Source organism: Myotis davidii, unplaced genomic scaffold, assembly GCF_000327345.1.
Source record: "Myotis davidii unplaced genomic scaffold, ASM32734v1 scaffold111, whole genome shotgun sequence".
Taxonomy (NCBI): domain Eukaryota; kingdom Metazoa; phylum Chordata; class Mammalia; order Chiroptera; family Vespertilionidae; genus Myotis; species Myotis davidii.
The window spans coordinates 3,317,822-3,336,058 of record NW_006284347.1 but is presented as its reverse complement, the minus strand read 5'-3'; the positions used below and the strand labels follow the sequence as shown (position 1 = coordinate 3,336,058).

At 38.7% G+C, this 18,237-nt stretch overlaps 1 protein-coding gene across 1 annotated transcript in view; it reads right to left on the bottom strand.

The window, feature by feature from the left end:
- CCDC66 (coiled-coil domain containing 66) overlaps window positions 1–18,237 on the bottom strand; it is a 56,606-nt gene that overhangs the window by 5,794 nt on the left and 32,575 nt on the right. Inside the window, exons 9-13 of the mRNA XM_006754683.2 lie at window positions 17,268–17,497; window positions 16,968–17,052; window positions 14,353–14,514; window positions 9,134–9,278; window positions 8,527–8,658 (exon numbers count right to left, since the gene is read on the bottom strand). Of these exons, the coding sequence (XP_006754746.1) occupies window positions 8,527–8,658; window positions 9,134–9,278; window positions 14,353–14,514; window positions 16,968–17,052; window positions 17,268–17,497 (754 nt within the window). The remainder of the gene's footprint in view (window positions 1–8,526; window positions 8,659–9,133; window positions 9,279–14,352; window positions 14,515–16,967; window positions 17,053–17,267; window positions 17,498–18,237) is intronic.

Here is an 18,237-nt window from a genome sequence, read left to right as displayed (position 1 = left end):
GGTCGGAGGGGTCAGGCCTGGGCAAGGGGCTGATCCTGCGATTGGAGGGTGATGGGGGTCAACGCCTGAGGGCTCCCAGTGTGTGAGAGGGGGCAGACTGGGCTGAGGGACACTCCCCCCGCACCACCCCCCGCCAACACACACCCAGTGCACGAATTTCATGCACCGGGCCCCTAGTATTATATACTTAAGTATACTTCTGAGAAAAAGTCTACATTTTTTTCTATCAACGGTAACTGACAAACTTTTCATCAAAAGCAACTAAAAAATATCTTGTGAGATGTGAAGTTTTCTTGGTTTGAAATTAGCAAAGTACATAAAAATAAAAGGATCTGGAAAATATCCTTCAGTTTTCATTCCAGAGAAGCTAGGGGAAAAGAACTCCTCTCTTGGAACCAAATTTTTAGGGAAATGTTGCTGTTGATATAAAGTCACGTTGCATTTCATGTTCTTTTACCGTTCATATGCCATAAGCATCTATAGACTCAAGTGACGGGCCTTTTTAAATTCAAAATAGTGTGGCAGCTAACTAGTTTAAGTCCTTATCTCATATCTCACATACCATTGTGCTTTCCCTGCAGATCATTGCTGAATCACATACAACCTTTCACTTTTTTCCATTCTAAAAAACAGGAAAAGTTTCACCACTCAAAAAGATACTGAAAATTTTTTTATCTATCTAACTATTATATTATATATATAATAATATATATATATGGCTAAGTTATCTATTGTATGTCCGTCTGACTGGTACATATGACGTGCAATGGCAATTTAAAAATAAACGTTGACTTGTGCGTGTGCGATACATATAAAGCACTCGCTGGTGCCAATCTAGACAGAGTAGGAATATTCCTACCTGAACAAGTTTTCGGACATGGTCAGTTATAATGTTGCTTTCTCTCAAGTTCGAACAGTGTGTGACATTAAAGTTGTAAATACTTCATCACAAGGGAAATTAGTCAAGCACTCAAAGTGTTTTTACTCTTAATGTGGTATACAGGGAGATATTAGAATAAGTTTAATCAATTTATCAGTCACTGTTTTTATCAATGTTTTTATATCATGTCTATGTTATTATAATGTTTATCAATTTATTATTTTCATACACATTTTACTAATTTTCTTTCATCTCTGACATTCTACTATAGAGAAAGGGCGAATAGCGATATTAAAATATTTCTTCCAATTTCCTTTCAATGTGCAAGAATCTGTGCACCATGCCACTACTTAAATTATAATATTAAGTGATGTGCTCAGCTAGCACAGCTGTACTATATAAACAATTGAACAACCACCTTGCAAAGACTTTAACTTATGATTAGAATTTTAAATTTACAAGTAACTAAAGGGTTCTTTATTCTGTTCCATTGACCTATGTCTCTGATAACAAAATAACTAATGAGAAAATATTTCTTCCAATTCAGAGTAGGTTTCCTGGACAAAAGAATGATTCATGTCCTAGGTGGGACAGTACAAGATTTCATCATACCACTCAGAATGGCATGCAATTAAAAATGTATTGTTTCTTTCTGGAATTTTTCATATAAAATTTTTGCACCACAGTTAATCAAAGTTAACAGAGCGTAAAGTGAATATGTGATAAGGGAGGACTTTAAGAGACTCACTTCAGATGTAAAGACACACACAAACTAAAAGAGATGATAAAAGAAGGACATTATATAATGATAAAAAGGTCAATCGAACAAGAGGATATAATGTATAAATATTTATGTATCCATAAATATATGAAGCAATTATTAACAGACATAAAGGGGGAAATAGCAATGTAATAATAGATGTTAATACCCCCACTTACATCAGAAAATCAGTAAGAAAATATTGACCATACATGAAATGTTAGACCAGATGTAATTCACAGATATATACAAAACAGCCCAACCAAAAGCAACAGAATGCACATTTTTCTTGAGTGCACACAGAATATTATCCAGGATAGATCATGCATAAGAACACAAAACAGGTCAATAAGTTTTTGAAGACTGAAATAATACCAAACACTGTTTTCCAACCACAATAGTGTGAACCTAAAAATGAATTAGAAGGAAACTGAAAAATCACAAACATGTGGATATTAAACAACATGCCACTCAATAACCAGTGGGTCAAAGAAGAAATCAAAAAAATTTCAAAAAATACCCTAAGACAAAATGGAAATACAACAACCGAAAGTTATGAGATGTAGTAACAGCAATTCCAAGAAGAAAGTTCATCACAATAAATGCCTACATCAAGAAACAAGAAAAATCTCAATCTATACTGTAAGGAATTAGAAAAAGAAAAATGACAAAAAGTTAGTAGACGTAGCATGAGGGGGGTGGGGGGGAGATGGTTTAATGGGGGGATTAGGACACATTTGTAATACCTTAACTAACAAAGAATTTTTTAAAAAGTTAGACGTTAGGAAATAACACAGCAGAAATAAAATAGAGACTAAAAAGACAATAGAAAAGATCAATGAAACTAAGAGCTGGTTCTTTGAAAAGATAAAATTGACAAATCTTCAGCTAGATTCACCAAGAAAAAAGATCTCAAATCAAAAATGAAAGCTATGTTATAGCTGATACCACAGGAATGTGAAGAATCATGAGAAGACTATGAAAAATTATATACCAAGAGATTTTAGAATCTATACTGGATAAATTCCTAGCAACATAAAATCTAACAAGACTAAATTATGAATAGACTACTTAAACCAGACGAGTAAGGAGAATGAGTAATCAAAAACCTCCCAACAAGTCCACAACCAGATGGCTTCACTAGTAAGTTATACCAAACATTCAAAGAATTATTATTACCAATACCTTACAAAAAAATTGAATAAGGGAATGCTTCAAAGCTAATTTTATGAAACGAGTATTACCCTGATACTGAAACCAGAAAAGTATAATCACAATCCAATATCCCTCATGAACACACATGCAAAAATCACCAGCAAATATTAAAGTGAATTCAACAACACATTAAAATAATTATACACCATGAGGAAGTTTGATTTATTTCAGGGATACAAGATGATTCAATACATGCAAATCAATCAATGAGATATACCACTTTAATAAATAAAGAATACAGATTATATGGTCATCTCAACAGAGGCAGAAAAGCATTTGACAAAATTCAACTTACATCCTATATAATAAAAGGCTAATATGCAAATAGACCGAACAACGGGACAACCTGTCAATATGCGCACAGACCCCCAGGGGACAGACAACACAGGAACTGCCCCCTGGTGGTCAGTGTGCTCCCATAGGCAGAGTGCCACTCAGCCAGAAGCCCTGGGCAGGGCTCACGGCTGGCAAGCGCAGCAGCGATGGCAGGAGGTTGTCCCGCCTCCGTGGCAACGCAAAGAATGTCCAACTGACAGCTTAGGCCCACAGAGAGGGGGCCTAAGCCATCAGTCGGAAATCCCCCGAGAGCTCCCAGACTGCTGCATGGTGCAGTCCGGTCTGAAGGACACCCCGCCCCCCCCCGCAAGTGCATGAATTTCATGAACTGGCCTCTAGTTTATAATAAAAACTCTCAAAGTGAGTAGAGAGGAAATGTACCTCAACATAACAGAGGTAACATATGCAATGCTGAAAAGTTGAAAGCTTATTCTAAGACAGGAACAAGACAAAGTTTGCTCACTCTCGCCACTTTTATTCAAGACTAGAGGCCCGGTGCACAGATTCATGCAATGGTGGGGTCTCTCAGCCTGGCCTGCACCCTCTTAGAATCCAGGACCCCTTAAGGCAGCGGTTCTCAACCTGTGGGTCGTGACCCCTTTGGCGGTCAAACGACCCTTTCACAGGGGTCGCCTAAGACCATCCTGCATATCAGATATATACCTTACGATTCATAACAGCAGCAACAATACAGTTATGAAGTAGGAACGAAAACTTTATGGTTGGGTCACAACATGAGGAACTGTATTTAAAGGGCCAGATGGTTGAGAACCACTGCCTTAGGGGATGTTGGACTACCGGTTTCTGTCCAATCTCCAGGGCCTGTGGAGATCGGGCTGAAACCAGCAGTCTACCATCCCCCAACAACGTAGTAGTGCGTGAAGCAGCAGGCAGCCAGGGAGGAACCCAAGGCTAGGCCGGGCGCCATAACGCTCCACTCATCCCGGCCCTGCTGCGCCTGCTGTCACTCAGTAGGACAATGCCACAGAGGCAGGAGAGGCTCACGCTGTCGCAGCTGTGCTCGCCAGCTATGAGCCCAGCGTCTGCCACTCATCCGTCAGCTGAGTGGCTCTCGCACTGTGGGAGCGCACACTGACTGCCAGGGGGCAGCTCCTGCGTTGAGCATCTGCCCCTGGTGGTCAGTGTGTGTCATAGTGACCAAATGGTCACACAGGCTTTTATTTACTAGGTGTAGTAACACATATGTTGATATATATGCGGTTTGATATGAATGCTATTTTGTTGTATTGACAACAAGCTTCAAAACTACTTATGTAAAATTTGCTGAAGGTGTTAACATCATAGATATTTTTACACTTAAAAATGTCGAATTTCATGCCAAAAAAAGAGCATTTGTGGGAAGTTTTAATTCATTATTTTGAAGAGAAGTGCTGCTGAATATTTCGGGAAGGTTAAGGTGAACATGCTCCATCTCAAGATACTGTGAACACTGGTTTAAACACTTTAAAAGTGATGATTTCGATATGAAAGACAAAGAACGTCCAGGTAAACCAAAAAATTTTGAAGACTAACAATGACAAGCATTATTGAATGAAGATTTGTGTCAAACTCAAAAACAACTTGCAGAAGGATTAAATGTTGCTCAGCAAACAATTTCCAATAGTGTACAAACAATGGGAAAGATTTTAAAGGAAAGAAAATGGGTGCCACATGAACTGAACGAAAGACAAATGGAAAACTGAGAAGTCATCAGTAAAATGTTGCTTCAATGGCACAAAAGTGAATTGTGACTGGCGATGAAAAGGGGATTTGAGAATCCCAAATGCACAAAAATCATGGGTTGATCCAGGTCAACCATCAACATCAACTGCAAGGCCAAACTGCTTCTGAGAGAAGACAATGCTCTGTGTTTGGTGGGATCAGGAAGGGGTGGTGTATTATGAGCTTCTAAAATGAGGTGAAACTGTTGATACTGATTGCTACCAACAACAAATAATCAATTTGAACCATGCTTTGATGATTAAACGACCTGAATGTTCCAGAAGACACGGCAAAGTAATTTTGCTTCATGATGACGCACCATCACACACTTCAAAACCAGTTAAAGATACGTTAAAAGATCTTGCCTAGGAAGTGTTAACCCACCTACGGTATATACCAGATATTGCTCCTTTAGATTACCACTTGTTCTGATTGATGGCACATGTACTTTCTGAGCAGCACTTTAAAACATTTGAAGAAGTGGAAAATTGGGTCTCTGAATGGTTTGCCTCAAAACAAGAAAAGTTCTATTGGGACGGTATCTACAAATTACCTGAAAGATGAGGAAATGTGTAGCTAGCGATAGACATTACTTTGAATAAAGCACTTTTGATGTTTCCCTTGAAATTATCATGTTTTCTTTAGTTACAAAATCCTCATTATTAACCTGTACACCTAGTATATACTAGAGGCCCAGCACATGAAATTTGTGTGCAGGTACGATTCCTAGGCCTGGCCTATCAGGGCCATCTTCCCAAGCTGCTCACAGCCGCCTCCGCCCACCACCACCACCAGTCCCCGGTTCCAATTTTGCTATTGGGTGATCTGTGCCTGACGGCTGGGGGAAGGAACCGAGAGGTTGGCTGTTCCCGCCTGCTTGCTGGACCCACCCTTGCTGTGGGTGGCTGGCCATCAGGCAATTGGAGACTGCCGGCCAGGAAAACAACCAAGAAATGGTTAGGGCGCCGCACAGTGACTGGTCTAGCAGTCATTCTGCCGTTAGGATCACTTTGCAGGCTTTGTCTGGAAGGATGTCCAGAAGGTGTCCCAGTCGATTCGCATATTACCCTTTTATTAGTACAGAGGCCTGGTGCATGGGTGGAGGTCTGCTGGCCTCCCCTAAAGGGGGCCCTGGATTGGGGTGGGGGTCCCTGCTGGGGGCGGGGTCTGGCCTGGGCGAGAAGCCACAGGTAGTTTTCCGGCCGGCCATGCCAATTGGAGTGGGGGTTCCCGCTGGGGGGCGGGGCCGGCCGGAGCGACGGGCCTGGGGTGGTTTGCAGGTCGGCCACTCCAATCAGGGTGGGGGTCCCCACTGGGGGGTGTGACCCTCGGCAGTTTTCAGGCCAGCCACACCCCTGGCTTTGTCAGGGAGGACGTCCAAAAGACATTTGGTCTAATTAGCATATTACCGTTTTATTAGTATAGAGGCCCTGTGCACAAATTCATGCACAGGTGGGGTCCTTCAGCATGGCCTGTGAGGATCAGGATGAAACTGACAATCCAATGCCTCCTGCCGCTCCTGCTCAACCTGGCCCCACTGTGCCTGCTGCAGCTCACGCCCAGTCAGTCCTGATCTGGGGAAGCTCTGGCCCTCTGGATGGGCAGTGGGACACCCCTGCCAGCCTGGGATTTGGATCCATCCCGCTGACCTTAGCACCGGTTGTTGGGAGCCATATGGCAGCCGCTTTTATTTCATCCTTATGGAGCGTCTAAGGAGGGGAAGTGGCTGCAGTCAACCGGTTGTTCAGTTGCTTAGGCTGTTATATATATAGATAGCTAAGATAGGGAAGCAACTTAAGTGTCCATGAATGAATGAATGAGGAAATTTAGTATGAATACATACAATACTCATACACACAATGGAATATTATTCTGCCATAAAAAAATGAAATCTTAATATTTGAGTCAACATGGATGGACCCTGAGGACATTATGCTACGTGAAATAAGTCAGACAGAGAAAGACAAATACCATATACTAATAATCTTACTTATATGTGGAAACAAAAAAACAAACGCATAGATATAGAGAACAGTTGGTGTGGTAGAGGAAGTGGGTGAAAGAAAGGTCAAAACAAACAAGCTACCAGCTATACAATAAGACATGGAGACATAACTTACATCATGGTAACTACAGCTGACCATTCAGCAGTGTGAAGGTTAGAGGCATCAACTTCCAGCAAAATTGAAAATACACATATAACTTCAGTTGGTCCTGCATATTCAGATTTCTGGCAGCAGAGTAACCCTTGAACAACACAGGTTTGAAACTGTGTGGATCAATGGAGCTACACAGGTCAATTAGAAAAAACCCACATATAACTAGACCAGTTCAATTCAAACCCATGTTGTTCAATGGTCAATTGTATTAAAAATACTATATTGAATATTTGCAAGTTGCTAAAAGCATAAATCTTAAAAGATCTCATGAAAAGAAAAAGTTTTAACTATGGTGCTAAATGTTTTTGTGGTGATCATTTCAAAAATATAAAATTTTTAAATCATGATGTTGTACACCTGAAACTAATATACATGTCAATAATACCTCAATTGAAAAAAAAGGTAAAGAGAGCAAAAAGTTATTTTAAAAACAGAAAAAACGATTTTTGAGATAGATAGGTAGAGGCCTGAAATAATTCATGTAAGCATGAAGACCTATGATAATGGTACCCACCTAACATGGATATTACCTTATTACTATGTAGAAGTTTTAAATGAGCATGTAAAAACATGCTCAACATAATTAGTTACTCAATATCATTAGTTCACAATTATAATTGTGAACGAAAATATAGAGTAATTGGAACCCTCATACACTGCAGATGTGGAAATATAAAATGGTACAAGTATTCTGGAAAACAGTTTGATAGTTCCTCAAAATGCTAAACATACAGTTACTATATGGCTTAGCAATGCTATTCATCTCTCCCAAGACACCTGCAAGTATATCTCTACATAATAACTTGCACATGAATGTTCATAGCAGCATACTCAGAATAGCCAAAATTAGAAGTAACCCAAATGCCCATCAACTAATGAAGGAATAAACAAATTGTAGGAAATTCATAAAATGAATATTATTCAGTAATAAAAGAAAATGAAGTATTAACCCATAACACAACATGGATGAACCTTAAAACATTATGATAAAGTGAAAAAAAAAATTCAGACACAAAAAGACCACACATTAGGTATGATTCCCATTATATGAAATGTCTGGAATAGGCAAATCTAGAGCTAGAAAGTAGATTAGTGGTTGCCTAGACATGGAGAGGAGGGAGGAAATGGTATGACTGCTGATGGGTACTGGGTTTCTTTTTAGAGTGATAAAAATGTTCTAAAATTCATTGTGATGATGGTTATACAACTCAATACAAAAACTGTACTCCTTAAAAAACACTAGTTTATAAAAAGGTTTCATTTTATACTATGGGATTATATCTCAATAAAATTGTTATAAAGAACTGAAAAACCAGGAGATCCTTTTCCTTTTTAACTTACCAAAAACTTTGAATTCCTTAAATTATTAAACTTTAAATTACTTGAATTTAATTACAATTATGACTTTAATCTTAAGTAAAATTTAAACCAAATAACAATTTCTAAACAAATACCTGTTTGCACACCAGTATCCTTCTTAGGAGAGTTCGTAGAATTGATACAGGTGTTCATTTTAACACTGACTTCATCCAAGCCATGTCTTGAATTTGAAATGTTCTTAGTAGATTCATTAAATTCCACTTGAACTGTATCAAATGGAAGAGAAATAAATTTTGTGATAACATAATAGTCCAGGAATATTAATAGAAATTATGAGTAGCAGTAACTATGCGCAAGTCTTTAATTAATCCATATGAACAATGCAAAATAATTTAGAAGGGCTAGCCTAATGTTTCTTATAAAAAGTTACCTGCATTCTAATCCCTTCTTGAATATAGGGAGACTACTCAATAGATGTCTCAATAAAAATAGGTACAAAATATTCACTTTACATACTCTGAGAAAAATAAAAAAACATAGATGAAAAGTATATTATTATTTAGTTGTACTCTTAAGACAATTTCCCAAATAAAATACGTATTATAAAGATACATTAGTTCAAGGTCTAAAATTCTTTTTAAAATATTTAATTATTAGTTGTAAATAAAGTATTAAAAATAGTCAATTATTTAAAATCAACTTCAAAAAATATTACAAATAAAATTCTAGTTAAGTATTTACCGCCAAGATTTTTAATCAATCTAGAAGTGTCATGTCCCTTTTGAGCCAATTCTCGGATTCTCTGTTCTTGTTTTAGTCTCTGTGCCAGCTCCTGTGCTCTCTGCATTGTCTGGAAGAGTTCATTTGTCTTGACAGTTATAATTTCCTATCAATATTAAAGTAAAAAATGTATTAAGTAAATTACGAAACACATACAAACTTGAATATTCTCTCTCAGTAGATATTTTCTAAGCTCCTACGATGTACCCAGTTGTATTCAAGATACTAGAAGAGTCAACAGAGAAAATTCCTTCCCTTTGGTAGCTTACATTTTAATATCTTTTTTTTTTTTTAAGCAGTCAGTCTTTAATTTTAGCCACTCTGGTAGATATAAAATGGCATTTCATTGTGGTTTTAATTTACATTTCACTGATAACAAATGGGACTGAGCTACTTTTTAAATATTCACTGGCTGTTTTTCTTCTGTAAAGTGGTAAAGTACCTGTTCCAGACTTTTGCTCATTCTTCCATTGGGTTTTTGTCATTTTTGGTGTTGGTTTATACAATTTTAATTTTTTTTAATTATTATTATTGATTTCAGAAAGGAAGGGAGAAAGAGAGCTAGAAACATCAGTGAGAGAGAATCACTGATTGGCCGCCTCCCGCATGACCCCCATGGGGAATAGAGCCCACAACTCAGGCATATGCCCTGACCAGGAATCGAACCGTGACCTCCTGGTTCATAGGTCAACGCTCAACCATTAAGGCACACTGGCCAGGCTATTTTTCAATTACAGTTGACATACAATATTATATTACTTTCAGGAGTACAACATAGTGACTAGACATTTATATACTTACAACATACCAACAAGTCTAGTAGTACCTACCCATCTGACACCACATAGACATTACATTATTATTGACCATATTCCCGCTGCTGTACTTTACATCCCCATGACTGTTTTTTTTAAAAAATATATTTTATTGATTTTTTTACAGAGAGGAAGGGAGAGAGATAGTTAGAAACATCGATGAGAGAGAAACATCGATCAGCTGCCTCCTGCACACTCCCCACTGGGGATGTGCCCGCAACCCATGTACATGCCCTTGACCGGAATCGAACCTGGGACCTTTCAGTCCGCAGGCCGACGCTCTATCCACTGAGCCAAACCGGTTTCGGCGCCCCATGACTGTTTTTATGACTGGCAATTTGCACATCTTAAACCATTCCCCTTTCTCACCTAACCCTCCCCTCCATCTGCCAAACCATCAAAATTATCTCTTTATCTATGAGTCTCTCTATGTGTTGTTTATTTTGGTTTTTAGATTCCACATGCAAGTGAAATCATGGTATTGACCTTCCTCTAACTCACTCACTTCATTTAGCATAATTCCCTCTACATCAATTCCATGTTGTTGGAGATGGCAAGATTCCATTCTTTATTTGTGACTTAGTAATATTCCATTGTACATATGTACCACCTGTTTTACACATTTGTCTATTAATGAACACTTAGTTTAATTCCATATCTTGGCTGCTGTAAATAATGTTGCAATGAGCATAGGGATATATATGTCTTCATGAATCAGTGTTTGGGGTTTCTTCAGATAAATACCCAGAAGTGGAATTGCTGGGTCCTTCTTTGTCTCTTGCTATAGCCTTTGTTTTATAGTCTATTTTGTCTGATATAAATATTGCTACTCCAGTTTTTTTGCTGTTTCCAGTGCATGAAATATCTTTTTTCATTGCTTTATTTTCAGTCTGTGTCTTCCTAGCTGAAGCGGGTCTCCTGTATATAGTATATGTATGGGTCTTGTTTTCTTATCCATTCAGTCACCCTATTTCTTTCATTTGAAGCATTTAATTGATTTTCATTTAAAGTAACTATTGGTAGGTATGTTTTATATTTTTAGTTTTTGTCTTTTGAATTACAAATGTTCGATGTCCCTTGAACATTTCTTGTAATACTGGTTTGATGATGAATGCCTTTAGCCTTTTCTCATCTGGCAAGCTCTTTAATTGTCCTTTGATTCTAAATGATAGCTTTGCTAGATAAAGTAATCTTCGTTGTAGGTCCTTGCTTTTCATCACTTTAAATATTTCATACCAATCCCTTCTGGCCTACCAGGTTTCTTGAGAAATCAGCTGACAGTTTGTGGTAGCTCCTTTGTACGTAATTAACTGATTTTGTCTTGCTGATTTTAAGATTCTCTTTGTCTTTAACCTTTGACATTTTAATTATGATGTGTCTTGGTGTGGTCCTCTTTGGGTTCATCTTGTTTAGGACTCAGTGTTTCCTGGGCTTGTATGTCTATATTCTTCACCAGTTTAGGAAAATTTCCCATCATTATTTCTTTAAATAGATTTCCAGTTCCTTGCTCTCTCTTCCCCTTCTAGTACTCCTGTGTTAAGAATGTTAGTATGATTGAAGTAGTCCCAGAGACCCCTTAATGTAGCCTCATTTTGGGGGATTTTTTTTCTTGTTGCTGTTCTGACTGATTTTCTGTTACTTTATCTTCCAAATCTCTGCTTCATTTAAACTACTGTTGATTCCCTTGAATATATTCTTCATTTCAGTCATTGTATTCTGCACATCTGATTGGCTCTTTTTTTATATTTTCTATCTCCATTTTTATGTTTCCTATCTCTTTGTTGAAGTTCTCACTGAGATAATCTAACTATTCATTCTTCCCTGAATTTCATTGATCAGCCTTATAACCAGTGTTTTGAACTCTACATCTGGTAGACTGTATGTCTCTATTTTATTTAATTAGTTTTCTGGTGTTTTGTTCTGTTCTTTCATTTGGGGCATGGTTCTTAGTCTCCTTATTTACCTGCCTTCTTGCATTTATTTATATGTATTATGTAGAACTGCTATGTCTCCCAGTCTTAGTACAGTGGCCTTATGTAATAGGTGTCCTATGGTACTGACTGGCTCAATCTACCTGGTCCTATGTGTGGGTTATGTGTTCTGTGGAACTGACCCTCAGGCTGACTGGTTGTGAAGGCGGGCCTTGTTTACAGCACAGGAACTCTTTGTGCAGGGATTTACCCTAATTTTATCAAGGCTCTGGTGCCTGCAGAGTCTACCGTTTCAGTGTATCCTTTGTGGAGGTGATTGGGTGGTACTCTGGTGTGGTCTGAAGCTGGCACTGGGTGTATTTGTTCTGGAGCATCTTAGGAGAGGCTCTGGTGCAGCCAAGGTAGGCTACTGCCTATGCCCTGCCCGGGGCCACTTGGTATAAGACAAAGTGATCTGAAGATGGTTGCCATTGATGCTGGGCTTGGTGGTACGTGGGAGAGGTAAGCTGTGAACTGAGGCAAGCTGCCACTAGTGCCAGAGTTGGGGCTGCCTAGCAAGAGATACAGAACACACTGAGGCCCGATGTTACTTATCTGGAGTTTGTGAACCCTTGAGATTTCAAGACTGTCTGAGGCATGAGCTAAGACAGGCTGTTTGTATGGAAAAGCCACTGGAAGCAACTTGGGTGGGCCCAAAAGTTGGGTGGGGCAGGGTATCAGGGAATCAACAGATGGGATGACTGCTATTAGCCAGAATGATGAATAGTCAGATCTGGCATCGCTTAAGCCTGCAGGCTGGGTTTGGGTTGGGCACAACAAAGAAACAATGGCTCTGCCAGCACTTAAGTCTAGGAGAAAGCTGACCATACAACCCTTGGCCTGAAGCCAGACAATTCAGTTCTACTCCATATGTCCACTGAGCTTTTCAAATTGTGCCCCAGAGCTTAAGATCAGAGTGAGTGACTGTCAGCAAGTCTGTGCACTCCAGGACACCTCCATCTTACTCCACAATCTCTACTGGTTTTGAAGTCAAAGTTAAGGGGGACTTCTCTTCCCGGCAATGGAACCCTGGGCTGGGGAGCCTGCTACGGAACTGGGACTCCTCGCTCCTCAGGGGGACCTCTGCAGCTGAGACATCCCTCTCAGTTTTTAACCACTACATGCAGGTGTGGAAACAGCCAGATCCACATCTCTGTGCTTCCTACCAGTCTCCACCTGGCTTCTTCTGTATATCCTTAGTTATAAGACTTCTGTTCAGCTAGACTTCAGGTGATAATCAATGATAGTTGTTCTGCAGTTTAGCTGTAATTTGGATGTAATCGTGGGAGGAGATGAGCACATTTACCTACTCCAACATCTTGACCAGAAGTTTAAACTTTTTCTACAGCTTCGTTAGACCACAAATATAAGAACTAGTTTACATTCAATTTATACTAATAAAGCTTTCAAAGTTTCTAAACCAATGGTCAATTCCATCAGAATTCTATTACGATTGAAAATAGATTACTAAGAGGTAAAACACAAATCTTATGGGCATTTATTGCAATTCAAGCAAAAGATACTTTCATTTTTTTCATGTATATAGTTATATATGAAAAAAACAACACATAGTTAACTATTTCATAGTAGTTGACTCAGTCTATTCAACATAATGAAATCAGAACCCAGACCATGTGTCCCTTCACTAATTTTGAAGGTTGCAAGTGCAAAAGGCAAGAAATGTTGGCTTTCAGCCCCACCTCCCTACTCCAAAGAAAGTGCTCTATGTTCTACTTTGTAAACCTCAAGAATCTTTGGTAATTAATGTCAATGTGTGAGTTGCTCTTTGTCAACTCAGCTTGACACCACCACACCTATACTGTCTGTACCATTTAATATAGCAATTCTCCAAGCCAACCAGATATCTACTCTTTTTATTTTCACATATTTATTTTTTTGATATCTAGTCTTTTTAAAAGGCCCTAATTAGCACAGAGGAAACCTCTAACATAGCAACAAACTGTATTATCAATCCCTGTCAATCACTCTACATATATATGCTCCTATTCACCAGAGAATACAGACAAAAAGGCCAATCATTTTCTTAACATTTCTAGAACATTAATATATTAAAAATCACTTAGAAAACATTTCAAGATCAAGCACGTGGATAATTTTTGTTTTGTGCTATAACAACTCATCTTGATTTCCTTCTTAATGGAGAAAAAACCCCAAGCAATATAGCATTTGTGAACTAGTCACTAATCATTTGAAATAAAACCTTCTCCAGAATGCTCCTTAACTTTCATAACTTTCTTTATGCAAATCTTTAATGTTTCCCCATAAAGCTTCACAATTTCAAAAGAAATGAAAATGTTTAACTTTCGGTTATTTTTACTTTAAGAACACATCCACTTTTACTCTAAAATATTACAGTTAGAATATAAATACCTACTTCCTTTTGTTTTTGCTTAAGTATGTCTTCTTCATACTGTTTCTGCATCTCTTCTCGTTCCCGTGCTAAGCGAAGCTCCTCTTCTTGTTCTTCCTTCTTTCTTTGCTCTTCTTGCAACTGCTTCTTCCTACGCTTTTCTTCTACCTGAGCAGAGATGGCTTTCTAGACATAAATAATCATATAAATCACTGCCACAAACTTAAAAAAACCCAGGATGCATTTGCTTTGGTGTTTCTAAACCAAACACCAAAACAATTAAGTTTATCCATATACAGAAAGTAATTCTCATCCTGACGGAATTCAGGAGAACTAAAAATATCCAATATTAACTTAAGATTTAGTACCATTTCATATATGCAATCTATATATTAAAAATCTTCTCAAAATATTAAGCCAATCTGAGAAAGGCAAATATCACATGATCTCACTTATTTGTGGAATCTAATGAACAAAATGAATTGATTAACAAAATAAGACCCAAAGAGAAGAGATAAACCAAAGAACTTATATACTTACTAGTGGCCCAGTGCACGAATTTGTGCACATCAAAAGGAAATTAATTAGAATATTTTAATATCGCTATTTGCCCTTTATAACATAAGTGTCAACCAAATTCATGATCAACAAATGACAGATTGAAACACATGTGTGATTGGCGCCAGTGAGAGCTTTGTCTGTATCATGCATGCGGGAGTCAACTAAGCCTCTTATATATATAAAATAAACTTGCTTAATTAGACCTGCTTTCTGATTTAGCTAAACTTTTTCCAGCCCAGTGAAGCACCCCAACTTCTCTTTCAGGTAATTGTTAGCAACACAGCAGTAAATATCAACACAAAGATTATTATTGTAGATCACGCAGGGAGAACAAAGAGTAAAATACTTAACTGCAGCAGTGTTTGACTATGTTCTGCGCAGTCAGAAAACCTGAAGTCATTTTCAAGGTCCACCATTTCTTACTTCTTTTCAGTTGGGTCAAGTTTCTAAATCTCCGTTTTCTGGCTAATGAAAATAGGATTCCACCGAGTTTCCTATCTACCTACTCCAGGCCTTCTGTGAGGATCAAATGAGATGAGACATGTGAAAACGCTTCACAGATATTTGATTAAAGTGTAAAATGTTTCCACCTGGCTATTATACAAGTCGTGTTCCTGGGCTGAAGAAACTGCAAGGAGGCTAGTCACTAGGGATAAGAAGCTGGGCATTGCTACATGAGGTCATTACCCGGTGCCCACAGCGGCTATTTCCCGGCTGAGCTGGGCTGGGGGTCATATTTTGCACCATCGGGTCTTGGCAGAGTCAGCTGCAATTTGGTGGGGTGTCGCTCCAGGTGGTGGTGGGGCTGTGTCCCACTTGGGGGAAGCCAAGTGTTGCTTTGTGGGTGCCAGGTCCATGGTGCCGATTATTGTTAAATTAGAGACCCGTTGCATGAAGAGATTCATGCAATAGGCCTTCCTTCCCCTGGCTGCTGTCACCAGTTTTCCTCTGGCACCCGGGACCCAGGCCTTCGTTCCAGCTGCAGCCAAGAAGCGAAGCCTCTTCAGCCTTCAGTCTTTGCTGCTCTGGCCGGAGCCTGCAATCTTCGCTCCATACCTGTGTATGCAAATTAACCACCATCTTTGTTGGGTTAATTTGCATACTCTCCTGATTCGCTGGTGAGCGTATTGGAGGGACGGTCAATTTACATGTTTGTCTATTAGGTAAGATGGCCTGTCACTAGGGAGAGGAAGATGGGCGTTGCTACATTATGTCACTACCCAGTGCCCACAGCCACTGTTTCCAGGCTGTGGGCCGCATTTTGTGCCATGGAGTCTTGGCAGCATTGGCTGCGATTTGGTGGGCTGTCACTCCAGGGTGGTGGCAGGGCCTGTGTCCCACTTCGGGGAAGCCGAGTATTACTTTGTCGGCACCAGGTCTGTGGTGCCGTCTCTTTGTAAATGACCAGTGCACGTCACAGCAGCTCCTGCATTGAGTGTCTACCCCTGGTGGTCGGTACACTTCATAGCCAGAGGGACACCTAACATATTAACCTTTTATAGATATTGATATGCATGGACACAGGCAATAGAGTAGTGAAGACCTGGGGGTGTGGGGAGGGGCTGGGAGGAGGAAAATGGTAGATATCTGTAATAGTATCATCAATAAAAGATATATTATAAATAAATAAATAAATCTATCGATATGCTTTTCTCCTGCTTAAAAAAAAATTCTTCCCTTCTGCCAGCCAGTATGGTTCAGTTGGTTGAGCATCATCCCATATACCAAGATGTTACTGGTTTGATTCCCAGGAAAGGCAGATGCCCGGGTTGCGGGCTTGATCCTCAGTAGAAGACATATAGGAGGCAGCCTATCGATGTTTCTCTCTCCCTCCCCCTCTGTCTTCCTCTGTGTCTAACATCAATAAAAACATATTTTTAAAAATCTTCCCTTCTGGAAAGCAGGTAGCTATACTATGAGTATAAACCTAATATAATGCCAGTTGGAGTAGGGATTAGATTGATCAAGGGATTGGACAGGGCCAATGCTGTAAGTTTAAAATGAATTTTTAATTTCCATTTACTTAGGTATCTATTGGCCATAAATAAGGCAAAGAACAGTACTTTACAATGCAATACCTGATGTTCTAACTGTTTTTGTCGCCGCCTGTCTCGTTCTTCAATTTGAGCTGGGTCCAAGAGAGCAGTCATAGAACGGAGAAAGCTGGCAAGATAGATACATTAGCTATTTAAAACCACCAAAATATGAATTTAACAAGATACTAAATCATTTTTGTTTGGAATATATCTATAATCATTTCTACTTTACAGAAAAATACCAAACCTGAAATAGAATATCAACTGAAATACTATAAATATAATAAGTCCTAAAAAAGCATACTTTTTAAAACATCAATAAATATTGAAGTATAAACTTACTTTGTTTTTTGACTGTTTGGGATTGCTGCACCTCTTACAGGTTTTGCTATATACTCCTCTTCTAAAGGTTCAATCTGGCTTCCAGTTGTAGGTGTATAAACACTGCTGACATCAGCCAGCTCCTGGGGGTCCGGGGAGATACAGAAGTAGTCTGGTTGTTTGTATGTTGACCGAGAGGACAGCTGGGACTGAGAATCAAAATGCACTGCCCATCTGTCATGTTCCTCACCCTAATTATGACAAATGAGAATTGCTAAGAATGTTTCCAAATGTTCTCACATACAAAACCTTAAATGATAATCAAACATGATTTCTAAGTCACCATGCAGAATAAGCATTATAAAAATTAACAAAACTGCCTTTTGTATTGATTCCATATACGTTTAGATAAATAGCTTGGAGAATAAGAGAAATTCAAAGAATTAGGAAATTTCTAAAAAGGTACAAGAAACTATGCAAAATGCAGTATTAAATGCATCAATGAAAGGGTCACAATAATAAATGTAGAATAACTCATATAATCTAGTCTTGTCAAATAGTTTCAGAATATCTTTAAGATTAAAAACTTTGAAATTCACACCTGTCAAAATGGCTAGCATCAATAAATCAACAAACAACAAATGTTGGTGAGGATATGGGGGAAAGGGAACCCTTGTGTAACTGTTGGTGGGAATGTAAATTGGTGCAGCCACTATGGAAAAGTATGGCGGTTCCTCAAAAAATGTAAAAACAGAACTATCTTATGACCCATCAGTTCCACTTCTGGGTATTTATCTGAATAAATAAAAAATACTAATTCAGAAAGATACATGCATCCCTCTGTTCATTGTTGCATTATTTACAATAGACCAGATATGGAAGCAACCTAAATATCCATCAACAGACAACTGGATAAAGATGATGTGATACACACACACACACACACACACACACACACACACACATACACACACACACATACACACACACA